This window comes from Pygoscelis adeliae, unplaced genomic scaffold (assembly GCF_000699105.1).
Source record: "Pygoscelis adeliae isolate BGI_AS28 unplaced genomic scaffold, ASM69910v1 Scaffold306, whole genome shotgun sequence".
In the NCBI taxonomy this organism is placed as follows: domain Eukaryota; kingdom Metazoa; phylum Chordata; class Aves; order Sphenisciformes; family Spheniscidae; genus Pygoscelis; species Pygoscelis adeliae.
In genome coordinates, this window is record NW_008825072.1 from 1,520,043 (window position 1) to 1,534,214 (window position 14,172).

General features: G+C 42.0%; 1 protein-coding gene across 1 annotated transcript; it reads left to right on the plus strand.

Annotated features, from left to right (window-relative positions):
- The first annotated feature begins 59 nt into the window (after positions 1–59).
- On the plus strand, positions 60–10,851 carry ATPAF1 (ATP synthase mitochondrial F1 complex assembly factor 1). Its single transcript, XM_009326609.1, has 9 exons — positions 60–115; positions 286–394; positions 974–1,024; positions 1,760–1,822; positions 2,994–3,044; positions 4,855–4,902; positions 8,316–8,411; positions 9,003–9,110; positions 10,085–10,851. Exons 1-9 carry the CDS (start codon positions 60–62, stop codon positions 10,277–10,279), a joined length of 777 nt encoding a protein of 258 aa, XP_009324884.1. The 3' UTR covers positions 10,280–10,851.
- The last annotated feature ends 3,321 nt before the right edge of the window (positions 10,852–14,172 follow it).

Genomic DNA, 14,172 nt, shown 5'->3' on the forward strand with positions numbered 1-14,172 from the left:
GGAGCTGGGTTTTTGCGGGAGGAGGGAGGTCTTTTTTAGCTTTGTGCCCTCATGAGAAAATGAATTCGTTTAGGCCAAATGCTGCCTTGAAATTCACTTACGTTGTTGCCGCCAGGTCAGTGAGAGACTCGTCTCCCAACATGATCAGCTCGATAAGAGATTGTTTTACTAACGAGAAGTTAAAATTTTAAGTTAAGAACGTGAATCGGTACCGCGGTAAACCATTTTAAAAGGGCAAATGGTGTTAATCACCCAGTACTGTTAATAGTCCCTTTTCCGATTCAGATCCAGTCCAGATGTGTTTGAATCCCGTATGGAAAAAAGAAATGAAGTGAAAAAGCAGCCTGTGGGATATTCCAATCAAGGAGAATTTATCAGATGCATGGAGGAAAAGGCAAGGCCAATTTTCTTTGTAGTTCATGTATATTAAAGCTATAATGTCATTTATATAGGATCAGCAGAATGTTACAAACATACAATGTTCTTGTTAGTAAGGAGCCCCAGAATTTCATGCTCTGGTGGCTAAAAATATTGTTCTGTATTCCAGCATGTTATTTTGCTAATTTTTAGGCTGTAAATTCTGTGCTTGAGGCCTTATTTAAGTGTTCAATTAGTTCCAGATTAATTTGGCCAGATGGAGTGACATGATCTTGCATTTATAATTGTAGTGAATGGAAGAAAGCTGTTCAAGAATATTGGATCCAAAATGCATAATAGTTTGCTATTATGCATTTCTGATCCTGCAATCTAATCCTTTCTGATCTTGCAATTCATAATTCACATGAAGTTACCTTCTTATTCTCCTAATCAATATTTTATTTTAATAAAATGCACTGCAGCAATCTCTTAAGTATCTTAAATTTGAGCTCGTACTCAGGAGATCTTGTCAGCAGGCGTGTTATGCGTGGCAGGGAAGGCAAATATGGTATGAAAGCATCAGCTATAAGAACTAAAGAAGAATGTTTTCTTCTAGGCAGAAGGCTTGGGCACAAAGACATCAAAGGGAGGTTTCACAAAAGATAAGGTAAGGGAAACGAACCTAAGTGTTAGGAGAGGACTTGCTGGCAAATCAAGGATGTAGATTAACTTATATCGCTACCATCAGTGCTCCAGCCAAGAGCTTCTTGAGATAAAACTGATGTTCCTTATGCTGCACTTGAGTGCGAGATACTCATTTACTATTGGGATCATGTTCAAGTCTTGAAACTCCCAGCAGTCTCGTTTATTATTATCCAGTCCTTTCTCTCTTGACATCCTGGAAGTTCCTACTAGTTAGGGGATCTGTACTGAATGCTGACAGTAATAAATTGAAAGGGTTAAGCTGCCTTTACAGCGTGTAAATATATTTCCAAAGATCAGCCAGCAGAGGGACAAGAGAATGGTTTTATTCTTTCACATTCTTGTATTTTGGCAAACTTTCTGTGTAAATCTGCCAACAGAGTATGTCTGAGATGGCTGAAGGGGAAAGGCTGCAGCTCCTCTTGCAGCTTCAGTAGAGATCTGCAGAACTGAAGCAAAGTGTGTTCTGTGTCCTGACAGAATCTCTTCTATTCTGCCTCGGTGTGTGAATCCACTTCTCGGTGTGTTGCCGCTTATGGTTTACTAGTTTCTTTGGCAATTCAGAGGATTAAGTCACATTGTAAATTGAATTAAGTTCCTCCAGCTTGATTTTGTTCTCTGTAATTGCATCCGTTCATTCTGGATTCTCACTTGAATCAGAACTGTCATCATGCCCAATTCCTTATGCTTTCTCTTGCAGACACTTGATTCGATTCTTAATGTTGAGATGGTGAAAGAAAAATCAGCAGAGGAGATAAAACAGGTGATGGATTTAAATGGAATACAGTTTGCTCCACATCTATGCTTAATAGTATTCTACATGTGAGGATGGAAATTTTACTTATACTGAAAAATAAAACATGGCTATGGATGTTATATTTATAAAAAGCACATTCACGTGCATATCAATAGTAGAAGATAAAGTTTTTTCCATATAGGTAAGTCCACCTAGGATGTACCCGCTTGATAAATAATACATCTGGACTTGATCGCTCAAAAACTGTCTCTATTGTAATTCCTATTTTTGTCATTTAATGTGTAGCAGTTGAATTGGCATCAGCAAGCTCCTCACAGGTTTGAAGCCAGGTAAAGGGAAACCCTAGCAGTAGGTCATGTGGATTATGCTACCTCTGTTCTGCAGGAATAAAAACAAAGCTTTGCCATCTTCTATCTTTGCTTGCATTATCTGTCCCTCAGGAGTCTCTGTACCCATACTAAAGATGGTTAGGGTAAGAAGGAGGTGGGTGGGTCTGTTTGTTTGTTTGAAGAACAGTGTGAATCAAGTTATTCTCCCTAATACCTGCTTGGCTTTGCGCTGTGTTCCCTTTTATCTAGTTACAAGTCACATCTGTTCCACATTTCTGATGTAGCTTGAGTTGGATCTGGTGGTTTTTTTTCCTAATCAGACTGTATGCCAAGAAACTTCATGTAGGTGTGATCATTTAAGGGGAGCAACACATATGAAGGAGCCTTCCGGCATGACTTAGAGAGCAGAAATCTAGCTGCTTTCCCGATAGCTCGAGAACATTATAGAAGTGGTTGTGTGCTCTGCAGGGGATGGTGTGCGACCAGTTATAGCAGGGAGTGAATTTGATAACTCATGAGTTTCCTTCGAGTTCCTCTATTTCTGTTTCGTTGATTAAACGTTTTACTGACAATTCTCATTAGTTATGTAGGACTGGGGAAGAGCAGCCACCTCTGAGCCCACTGCTTATTTCTGTAATCTAGTTGAAATCTGTCATTTGGTACAAGTACTCTGGAACCTTAGGAGAAGTGTATTGCTTTAGCAGGAAAGGCAGTCAGGCTTGATTGAAAAATGACTTTTCAAAGTGCTTACAAAGGTTAGTTGACAAATGGAATTCTTTTTAAAGCATTTAATATTACTGCTAGATGCTTGGTTTTTAACTGTAGCTCATCTCCTTTGTTTCCTGCAGATTTGGAATCAGTATTTTTCTGCAAAAGATACAGTTTATGCTGTTATTCCTGTAAGTAGTTCCCCTGTAGTTATGCACTTGAAAGGCCAACGTGCAAAGCTTTCCTTTCTAACTGTGATTCTGTTGCTTTTAAAGGCAATCATTGAAGGAAAATGAGGTTTCAAGAACAAACTTTCTTTCCTGATTGAGTGATTTTTATTGTCCCAAATAAAGGCTTTTGTTTCCAAAAATGTCTATCCCTGTTTTTCTCACTTACATCAGTCTCAATATAGCTAGTACTTTTTTTTTTCTGCACACCTGGCTTGAATTTCCAGGCATTTTTTTTATTACGAGTATCCAATACTCTTTGCAGGGCCCTAGTATCTATGAAGGTACCATTTGTATTTTCAAATCATTTTTTCCGAGTTGCTCATTTCTTTCCCCTCTTCCCTGCAGCATGGACTGCTAACTCAAGTTTAATATGGCAGTATTAGAGCACTTGGCTAATAACTTGCACGTGGCTAATCACTTATGACTTACTTTCATACATTTAAAATTATTGGCAGCACTGTCTTTCATTGAGATTGCGTGGTGCTTCCTGTGATAAGATCGTATTTCTTATTCCTGATAACTTTACCAGATGTTAATTGTTGTTAATCTGCGTTAGGCTGAAGGAGTTTTTTTCGCTTTTGGGATTTTTATTCTTTGCTTCAGAGCCTCTATGTGATCATGATCTCTTAAATCTGTCTTTTCGCAGCTGGGCACGAACTGTGTGTTCTTGAGTTCTTGAAACCTCATTTAGATCTGGGGTCTGATTTGCAGTTGTACTTGGCCCTTTGACCTGCAACCGAAGCGATGGGAGGCTGCGTTCTAAATGTATGAAGTGCTGTATGCTCCGAAAATGGCAATGTGGGATTTGAAGTCAAGCAACTTCATGTTTCAGTTTTCCCAACATGTGGGTGTTGTGAAAATAGTTTGAGTTGCACGTTTACTGTAGCAGAGGGCCAAAGCCAGGGACTCCAGTTAAGATGGTGTAGGTCTTTCATTAGTGGGGCTGGCACTGTTCTTTGGTGCACTGTTCTAGAGGAGCTTTGGACGCTTTTAAGGCTTTAATGCAAACCAGATCCTAGGCACATTAGGAAGTAGTTCATGGTGTCATCGGTGGAAGAAACTACGTCTTTTGCCAGAAGCTTTTTGTTGGCTGGACGAAAGGCCTCGCATAATTCTGGAGTGCTCAAAAGCACACACGGAGGAATTTCACGTTGATGAATGGCATATGTTTTCTTTCATGAACACCTTAGAGTGGGTATTAATACATGGTGCTGGGAAGAGAAGAGCAGGCAAAACATTTGGGGGAACGCAGAGGACACGTGAATGAGATTGCCAGGTTTCATCAGGGATGGCCAGATATGTTTGTGGTTTTAATATAAGCCTAAGCAATAAGTATGTTATTTGAGTAAATAGCTAGGCTGCATTTTAATACTGAAGAACAGATGACTATGATGTAAAATCTACAATTTGGGGCCAGGGATATGTTGTCTTGCTCAACTGTTGACACCACATGATGCAGTGGAGCTATTACTGAAAGAGGACATAATGTAAGCCTAAAATGTGGGCCCCCCACCTCCAAGGAATAAAGCTTTGGATCCAGGGAGATTGCTGCTGCATCTTAGAGACAGCATTGTTAACATGGGATACCGGTGACATTTAGGTAACTAAGAACTAAATACAGTTTTCCATGTGCTCATTGTTAGTCGTTCCCGCAGTGAGACCTTCTGTAGATGGAATTTGTACCCTGTAAAGGTTAATGAGATGATTCTGAATAACTGTACATCCACGTTTGTGTTATGAAAATTGAATTTCTCTTTCTCCTTCCCCAAAGGCAGGCAAGTTTGATTTAATATGGAAGAGAGCCCAGAAGTGTCCATCGGTACGTATGGCAGAGGCTCGCAATGTGTGGATGTGTGCTTCCTGTGATAAGATCGTATTTCTTATTCCTGATAACTTTACCAGATGTTAATTGTTGTTAATCTGCGTTAGGCTGAAGGAGTTTTTTTCGCTTTTGGGATTTTTTATTCTTTGCTTCAGAGCCTCTATGTGATCATGATCTCTTAAATCTGTCTTTTCGCAGCTGGGCACGAACTGTGTGTTCTTGAGTTCTTGAAACCTCATTTAGATCTGGGGTCTGATTTGCAGTTGTACTTGGCCCTTTGACCTGCAACTGAAGCGATGGGAGGCTGCGTTCTAAATGTATGAAGTGCTGTATGCTCCGAAAATGGCAATGTGGGATTTGAAGTCAAGCAACTTCATGTTTCAGTTTTCCCAACATGTGGGTGTTGTGAAAATAGTTTGAGTTGCACGTTTACTGTAGCAGAGGGCCAAAGCCAGGGACTCCAGTTAAGATGGTGTAGGTCTTTCATTAGTGGGGCTGGCACTGTTCTTTGGTGCACTGTTCTAGAGGAGCTTTGGACGCTTTTAAGGCTTTAATGCAAACCAGATCCTAGGCACATTAGGAAGTAGTTCATGGTGTCATCGGTGGAAGAAACTACGTCTTTTGCCAGAAGCTTTTTGTTGGCTGGACGAAAGGCCTCGCATAATTCTGGAGTGCTCAAAAGCACACACGGAGGAATTTCACGTTGATGAATGGCATATGTTTTCTTTCATGAACACCTTAGAGTGGGTATTAATACATGGTGCTGGGAAGAGAAGAGCAGGCAAAACATTTGGGGGAACGCAGAGGACACGTGAATGAGATTGCCAGGTTTCATCAGGGATGGCCAGATATGTTTGTGGTTTTAATATAAGCCTAAGCAATAAGTATGTTATTTGAGTAAATAGCTAGGCTGCATTTTAATACTGAAGAACAGATGACTATGATGTAAAATCTACAATTTGGGGCCAGGGATATGTTGTCTTGCTCAACTGTTGACACCACATGATGCAGTGGAGCTATTACTGAAAGAGGACATAATGTAAGCCTAAAATGTGGGCCCCCCACCTCCAAGGAATAAAGCTTTGGATCCAGGGAGATTGCTGCTGCATCTTAGAGACAGCATTGTTAACATGGGATACCGGTGACATTTAGGTAACTAAGAACTAAATACAGTTTTCCATGTGCTCATTGTTAGTCGTTCCTGCAGTGAGACCTTCTGTAGATGGAAGTTGTACCCTGTAAAGGTTAATGAGATGATTCTGAATAACTGTACATCCACGTTTGTGTTATGAAAATTGAATTTCTCTTTCTCCTTCCCCAAAGGCAGGCAAGTTTGATTTAATATGGAAGAGAGCCCAGAAGTGTCCATCGGTACGTATGGCAGAGGCTCGCAATGTGTGGATGTGTAGCTGTAATGCGTTTCTCCTCTCTAAAGCGTAATTCATAAACTTTTGACCCTCCGGTATTCAGACTAGTTGTATCAGTTCAATAAGTAAAATCCAGGTGTTCAAATACTTGCCTTAGTGTTCAGATAAAAGCAATGGCTATTCATACATATTAAACAGTTTGATCTAGGTATCAGATACCTAGATTTAAGAGATGTAGGGTTTAGTAATGAGAGCACAGAATCTCCCAGGGAATGGATTTAGCTACACGCCTCCGGTTTCCGTTAATTGATGTCTTGTGGTTGAATCTTTTCCATGCAGTGTTGTGAAGAGCCAAGCCTCGCAGGCCAGCTTCATTGATGTTCCTGCATATCTTTCCTTATTGCTTAAAGCATCCTTGCTTTAACCTGGAGGAACTGTTGTTAGCTGTAGCTATGTGTCACCATGGCATTACGTTGCGTGTACATGGAGAAAGAGAATTCTCTTACCTTGTGCTTGGTGTGAGTTGCTCCTCTTTATGTTTGTTTACTGGCAGTGAAGATAGGCAGGAGTATTTGAAAGGGAAAAGGGAAGAAATCAATATGCTGGGGTTCTGTCCACAGAACGAGCTGAACCTTGTCATCTATTAGCTTGTGTTTCCTGATCATAAATGTGCATAGCCGCTTCTCCACACTGGTGATCAGTGATAGGTAAATATTGGTAAGCTAGTATGAGGTATTTGCATGGAAGCCAAACTGGGCAGGCAGTATGCTGTGTAAATAATGCATCTCTGTCTCTATGGGAGTGTAAATTGTCAAGAAAGACTGTATGGCACTGCAGAATTGAGTAGTGTAAGTTCTGTTGCAGAGCATCGTAATTCAACAGCTGTAAACAGCTGTAGTAGAGAAAGGAAGGGGGGAATTGGGTGTAGTTGAACCCTTTATTACAGATACAGAGTAAATACGCTGTTGGTTGTGTCTTAGGTGTATGCCAGCACAGCAAAGCATAAAATACCGAGAATCCTTAATATGGTTATTTCAGAAATGAGTGGATTCCCAAGATTCCGGTTCACTGTTTCTCATGTGGGTTGGTGGGTGTCTTCTAAGCTTCGATTAGAAGATTCCTGTGTGAATGGTTGTTAAACTGCAAAAGAGCAGAACGGCTAACAAGATGAAGAGTACATTCTGCAGTTTCGTAGCACATGCTGTTGGATTAGTATTGTTTTCTGTTGAAAGTAGTGTGTTTTTACAGTAATTTGTGCACCAAAGCATGGACTTTGTGCAAATTTCACTGTGCTGAGACAGAAATTAAATGCTTCACTCCTTTATGAAAACAAAGTAGGTAGACTTCGCTGCGTTGAGTGCTTTTGTAGATCCGAATGGGAGACTTTACTGGATTGATGGAGTAGTCCTGTATATTTCACTTGCCAAGAGCAAGATCAAATATATCTGACTTCTCGAGCTACTCGGAGCTTGGAAAGTTATTTATAGCTTTGAGTGCATTTCTGTACAGTGCATTGGCATTTCGTCAGGTATCCTGCTTGTTTTTCTGCTCCCATCTTGTCCTTTCCCTTGGTGTGGGACAATGAGCGAGTCCCTAGCCTATGGAGCCGAATAGACCATAAATCTCTAGAGAGAAAATACTTGCTGCCTGTTCTGGAACAGTTGGTGAAATTACAGCATTAAAAACTCTGAATGCTCCTTGTCTTACATTTAACCATTTCTGCTGTTAATTTTCTAGAAGCGAACAAAAAGGTCAGCGTGTGAATGTTCTCCCCTGTCCTTTCCTTTTGTCTGTCTCGTATAATACTGATAAAAATACGTGCCAACATATTTGCTAATGAAATAATACTGATAAGGTAATGCTGGTTTATTGTCTGCTTTGAAGTCTGGTTCCTGCTGTCCTATCACTCCTGGTGGGGCAAAGAAACCCTTTTTCCTGCTGTGGTTCTCTCACTAAAGCATTTATGCTGGAGGCCAGTGTGACACCGGCATCATTTTGCTCTATGAAAGGGAGAGTTGTTGTTTTTTCCTCTTTTCTCTGCAGTTTCTATATGCTTTGCCAAGAAAAGAAGGCTATGAGTTCTTTGTGGGGCAGTGGTCAGGAACAGAATTGCACTTCACTTCCCTAATAAACATTCAGGTGAGCGGTCGAAATAAAAAGTCAAAAAATAGCTTAGGATCCAGAAATATATAATATCAGCACATTACAATATATAATACTTGCTAAATAGTTTAACGAACAGGTTGTCTAGCTTAACTTGAAAAGAATTATCAGGGGAAAAGTGCTGTTAATGATGGGTAAATTAGTAAATTAATTACGGGTAAACTAGTAAATTTATGTGTATTAAGTGTCTCTTTAATCTAAAGGAGAATGAGGTAGAAGTCAAGTAGTCTCAAAAGAGAAGCAAGAGCCAAACGTTTTAGAATTGTTTGTGCGAACTACTTAAAATACCAGTAGATGCTACGAGATTAAATGTCTTTCTGGAAATGCGGGTTATTTTAAATGCAAAATGGTCTTTAGTCAAGAAAAAAAACAACCTAACTCTGCAAATCCCTTGTTTTCTCTAAATACCAGGAATAATGAACTTTTAATTAGAACTGACCCTTAAGCCTTGAAAAATGGCTGTCTCCATAGCAGTTAATACTCCAAAATTTTGTAATCGGCTCTATTGCCGATTTTGAGGCTTGAAGTTCTTTATGGGAGACTGACAGGTTTCTTTATCTCCTTCAGACCCAAGGTGAAACTGCTCCTAGCCAGTTGGTCTTGTACCATTATCCTGAGCTGCAGAAGGAAAAAGGGATAGTACTAATGACAGCAGAAATGGACTCTAAGTTCTTGGTAAGAGAAATCAAGAGAAATCTGTTCATTGGCTTCCTTCATTTTATGCTGCAACTGCTGCTATAGTTTTGAATTAAAACCAAATTAAAGTCAAGTCTTTATAAGACCCTTTCCCAAAGAGTGGTCTTACTAGATTTCTTTAACCTAATCTGTTTACTACTGGGGAAAGCTAGAAGGAAATCATCAGTCTTTGGCTATCTGGTGATTTCAGCTCATACGTTCTTTTTTTTTTTTTTCTCCTTACTCTGGGTATTGTAGTTCATTGTTGTAAAAAAAAATAAATAAAATGGAAGTGCTTCTGTTTTTCTTACTAATGGAAGCAAATTTAAATGAAAGCTGTTGCTACCTGCCAACCAGTTAAAACAGTGAAGCTTAATACCGCTTATGAAATCAGGAAACTTTGAGAGCTTTGTGTTAGGTTTCTGCGTGCCTTTTGCTCTTTTCCCTCTGTATGGGTGTGCTGTTATTGGCGTATCTGTAATAGTATGGTGCTAGGACTAACAGCACTAGGGATTATACTGGTGGAATGAGATCACTAAAGCATCCCACCTCTACCTGACCTACTTACACCAGTTCTGAAACTGCACAGAGGAGTCACTGCGAATGCATTCGCCCTGTTGTATCTCAGAGTAGGCAATCAATTTTTGCAAATAGGTCAACCATAAGAAGGGAAAGATGAGACTTCGGTGCACCTCCAGTGCCTTAGAGTGGGCAGAGATCATGAAAGACATCTTTGACCTCTGAGGTGTATGCTCAGCAGGAGAGTAGTTTGTAGGCGCAGTGCTAAAGCGTGTAAGTAGGGCAGGAACGAGAGGGAGGTGGTTTGTTAAGAGATTTGCAAAACTAAGGTGACTTGGAATTGAGTCATTTGATGAGTAGGACTGCAGCCTTTCAGCTGCTGAAGAGTCTTTTTCAACGGGATACTCAAATACAACAAAACCAAATGGTAACAAATTCTTTGTTTTAACTTGCAGGTGGTCCGTGAAGCACAGTGCTTGGCAAATCAGGTGCAGCTTTTCTATGCAACGGATCGTTCCGAGACCTACGAATTAGTGGAGACCTTCAACCACAGATCTAGTGAATTTAAATATATGTCAGTTATAGCAGAGCTTGAGCAAAGCGGACTTGGACGAGAACTGAGACCTGGTCAGGTTTCTGACAAGTCGTAGATGCTGACCTGTGGGTGAAGCAAGCCAGCAGCAGGCAGGGGGATTCCTGGATGGGGTGGTCCTGTCTCTTTTTCTTTTACCAATTTGATTTGTCTACAGACAGGATCTGGAGACGTCCTGGGAGTGTGATAGTCAAGCCTGTCTGGCACTGATGCAAGATGAGGACTTGGGCCATTTGAACGACAATAACTGATTGCCAAAATGGAGCCCTGTACTTCAGTAGAACGAGCCGTTTTCCCATCCTGTGACTTAGTGCAGCATGCTGTATTTTTGAAGTCTGAAATAAAATGACAGAAGGGGGGCTATGTAATGGACTATATTGACATCAGGAGACAGATGACAATCAACGTTTCTTCTCAGTAAATGCATTTTAAATGCCTTCCACCATTATAATTGCATGGCCCAGTGCTTTCTAATCTGTGTGGAATTTACACAGGCTTGTCCATCAAGAAAAGAGAATAGGACTGATGGTCTAAAACAAACTTCTCTTTGTTAGTTTTGTGTGTGAGGTTCCTTACACAGATGTATACTGTGGCCTGTGTTTTTCTCAGGATTAAAAAATAGTGACTAGATTTGTTCTGGGAATTTTGTGCTTCTTAATTGATATATTAATTCTATCCTGTTGCTGTGTTTCTGTCTTAGAGATGTTTTTCTTGAGGAGTAAGATATTATAAACACGGTTTTATTTTTTGAGTAGTGTAGAGGAATTATTGCATGCTTTATAGAATTAATTTTTCTCAGGCTGGCAGCTAGTCAGGTAACTCTACAAATGGTATTTGAAGGGACAAAAATAGCTCTTGTTCCCATTTCAGGAAAGCCGCTCTCTCCACTAAAAGCAAGATGGAATTGCATAGTAACAGAGCTAGAGCCACCAACTGGTTTCTCAATTGCTAAGTGACAATGCATGAAAACATGCATTGGTGTAAATACGCACAGCAGCTTTAACACAGCAGTGTTGGTAAGAATCTGGCTTTTAAGGACTACAGCTGGTTTCATTTTTTAAACCTGCCTTCAACAAAAGAATCCCAAAGCAATCGTGCTTTGAGCTTCTCTTGTTTTCACTCCCAGCAGAGGCAGCCAGTGCATCTGCGGGCAAGGGCATACTGCAGCAGGACTAAGTCACGTGCAGCCTGTGCACGGATTACCAGCATACCACCACTGCACAGGTAGGCAAGTAAACGGAAGACAGCCAGGAGCTTCCCAGGAGCAACGCTGAAATATGTCCCATATTCACACCAAATCCCTGGCACTAACTTGCCCTTAGCACTAATTATCCATTATGCCACCTTGCGTCTTCCCGTCAGCCTGCTGAAGCTGGAAAGCATTCCCTCCTTTGCCAAAGAGATGGAGGCAAGTAGAGTACGCAACCTGTCTCTCTGTTTGAGGAAGACCAGTTTTTTGGGCAGGGCCAGTAGCAATTTTCTGTGCTACCCTTAACCGTGACCTGATACGGAGGTTTGGTTAGTTATAAAGGGCTCTTGCACAATCTGTTTGCTAGTGTAATTGTAGGACCCTGTTGCTGTAATATTCACTGTCACTCCATGCTTTCTCAGCCCATTCTTTGGACATGAACAGTGTTCCGCTAAGCACTAAAGGCAGATAGTAAGGTTTTATTGTTGGGGTCTATTTTAGCAGTGACTCATATGCGTTGGGTGTGAACTCCTGTCCATTCAGGGAATTTACAAGATGTTTCTAGAAGAGGCACCTTCTCCTGGGGCTCTGCTGCAAGAAGATGGTCTTGCTCCTTGGTAATGTCGTCTTTTTGTTTCCGATTGCATTGGGTCTGTGGGTGTGTGCATAGCAGGGGAGTAATCGGAGGAGGTGTGGACAGGGCTGTTAGAATCTGAACAGCAAATCACCTTTAATAAAGAGCCGCCCTTCTATTTGATAGCATTCCTGTTCTACATCATTTTCTCTTAGCTGAAATAAGGGCAGTTTTGATTCATTATTCACTTCCTGCTTTGAAGAAGTTGCTGTATTAGTTTTTAATATAGCTATAATATAAGATCCTTGGGTGAGTAATGGCCAACAGGCGTGAAATTCAAGGCTTCCAAAGCTTCCAAATCTACACCTGAGCCTCTTTCTGAGCTTAAAAGACCGAAGTCTCTAGTAAAGGCTGTAGTAGTCACTACCTGTGATTTTGAGTGGTTTTTTTTCAACCCATCATGCGATTAATCCCAAGCTAAGAACTTCTCCAAGGGTTTAAGACAGACAGAAATGGCAAAGTCAAGAAAAGAAAGCATTTCTTGCATTGCATGCATTGGAAAGGTTTTTAAATAAGACCCAAACTGGAAAGGCAAAGTTGACCACGTGCAGCCATTTTGCAAGAGACTGCATTTTCTGGCCCTGGCAGAGGTGGAATGGACTGATGGAGGGAGCAAGGGCTTTTTTCTGTAGGTGTGTTCATGTGCCTTGAAGTGCACACCGTAACACCTCAACCCTTGTGTCAGGCTGAGACCACTTGGCACAGAAATTACTGACTTGGTGTCAGTGATCTAGTGCTGTATTGCGTCTGCGTGAGGAGCAGAGGAGCAAAGGGCTGGCTAGACGTGTACGTGTGTGCGTGTGCAATGGCAGGGAGATAGCAGAGGGCGTACAAAGCTGAAAGTTGCACACCCTCCTGGGAGGTATTCCCAGGTCTGCTGCGGAGGACGGGGTTTGCTGCAGCCCTGGAAAATGTTACCGCTGTGTTTTCTCCAGGAAGCGAGTCCGATGGACTGTGCCAGTGAAACGCTGTTGTGAGCGGGGAAGCTTCAGTTATTTCCTACTGTATTCCTGTATGATCTGTATACAGATTATAATCTGTATTACTACAGATTATAACAGCAGATGGCCCTGTAGTCTGAGACGCTGCACCATCAGAGCATCTTGGTCATGGACAACAGAGTTGGTTCAATATTCGGTGGCCCAGTTGTAGGGTGCAGGTTTGACAGGGTGTGAATAAGCTCCCTAATTTGTAAATGGAAAAGTGGAAACTCTCAGTCCTTTTGGAAATGTATGTTCTAATGTGTGTGCTTGTCCTATGGTTAAGATTTGAGCAGCACAATCTAGGATCTGCGCTGACTGCTGCTGTGGTGGTGATGAGGCTGAGACTGGGAAAAAGACCTGTAATAAAAAGGTTTTATTTTCTGCAGCAGCCATCCTTGCTGCAGAAATAGGCCGGTGGTGTTTCACGGCTGCGTGGCTTCTCTGGTGCCCGGGACGCGCTTGTGCATGAACCGCGCTGCCAGCTGCCTGGCGTAGCCTCGGTGTGTTTGTAAGACATTTGACGCACTTAGGATCCGTGTTGAGCCTAAGAGCTGGTGAAAACAGCGCTGTTAGTCTTGGCGTGGGGAGAGAAGGTAACTGTGAGACTTATGTGCCATATAGCCGCTAGAGGGAAGTTTTGTCTCCTTATTCTGAGCTACCAGCACACACACACAGCTTGCATGAGCCTCTCTGCTCAGCTTTGTGAACTCGGGGGGAGTTTGTGCTAAAAAACCATCTAGATGCCCAGGCTGCTCCTATATGGTCGATAACGTGGTGGGATGCACTGAGTTAGACCAACGGTTCCCCTAGCCTGGTGTCCTAGATTCCAGATGAGCTGCCTTGGGGAGGGCAAACATCCTGCAATAGTTTTCCAGGTCGCTTTGCTGATTTCTAGCCGTTTGTGGGCCAGGGTCTCCACAGCTGAACCAGGTGCTGCAGGAGCCACCTCCTTCCCTCCATGCTGCCTGCCGTCTGCCTCCAGCTGGAGGAGAGCCCAGGGCCAGGGATGCGGCAGCAGCTCCTGTTAGGAGCTGTGGAGCAAGTTTTGCAGCCAGAGGCTCTTGTTAGCAGCGTCTCAAAACCTGCTTTGCCCACCCACCCCTGTCGCCCCGGGGAGATGTACCCCCATGTACGCAGGCAACCCA

Bases quoted from the DNA above. Each gene is read 5' to 3' on its own strand.
- ATPAF1 (XM_009326609.1), top strand. From the start codon at position 60: ATGAATTCGTTTAGGCCAAATGCTGCCTTGAAATTCACTTACGTTGTT. The intron at 3,045-4,854 runs GTAAGTAGTTCC...CCTTCCCCAAAG, and splicing joins CAGTTTATGCTGTTATTCCT to GCAGGCAAGTTTGATTTAAT. The intron at 8,412-9,002 runs GTGAGCGGTCGA...TATCTCCTTCAG, and splicing joins CTTCCCTAATAAACATTCAG to ACCCAAGGTGAAACTGCTCC.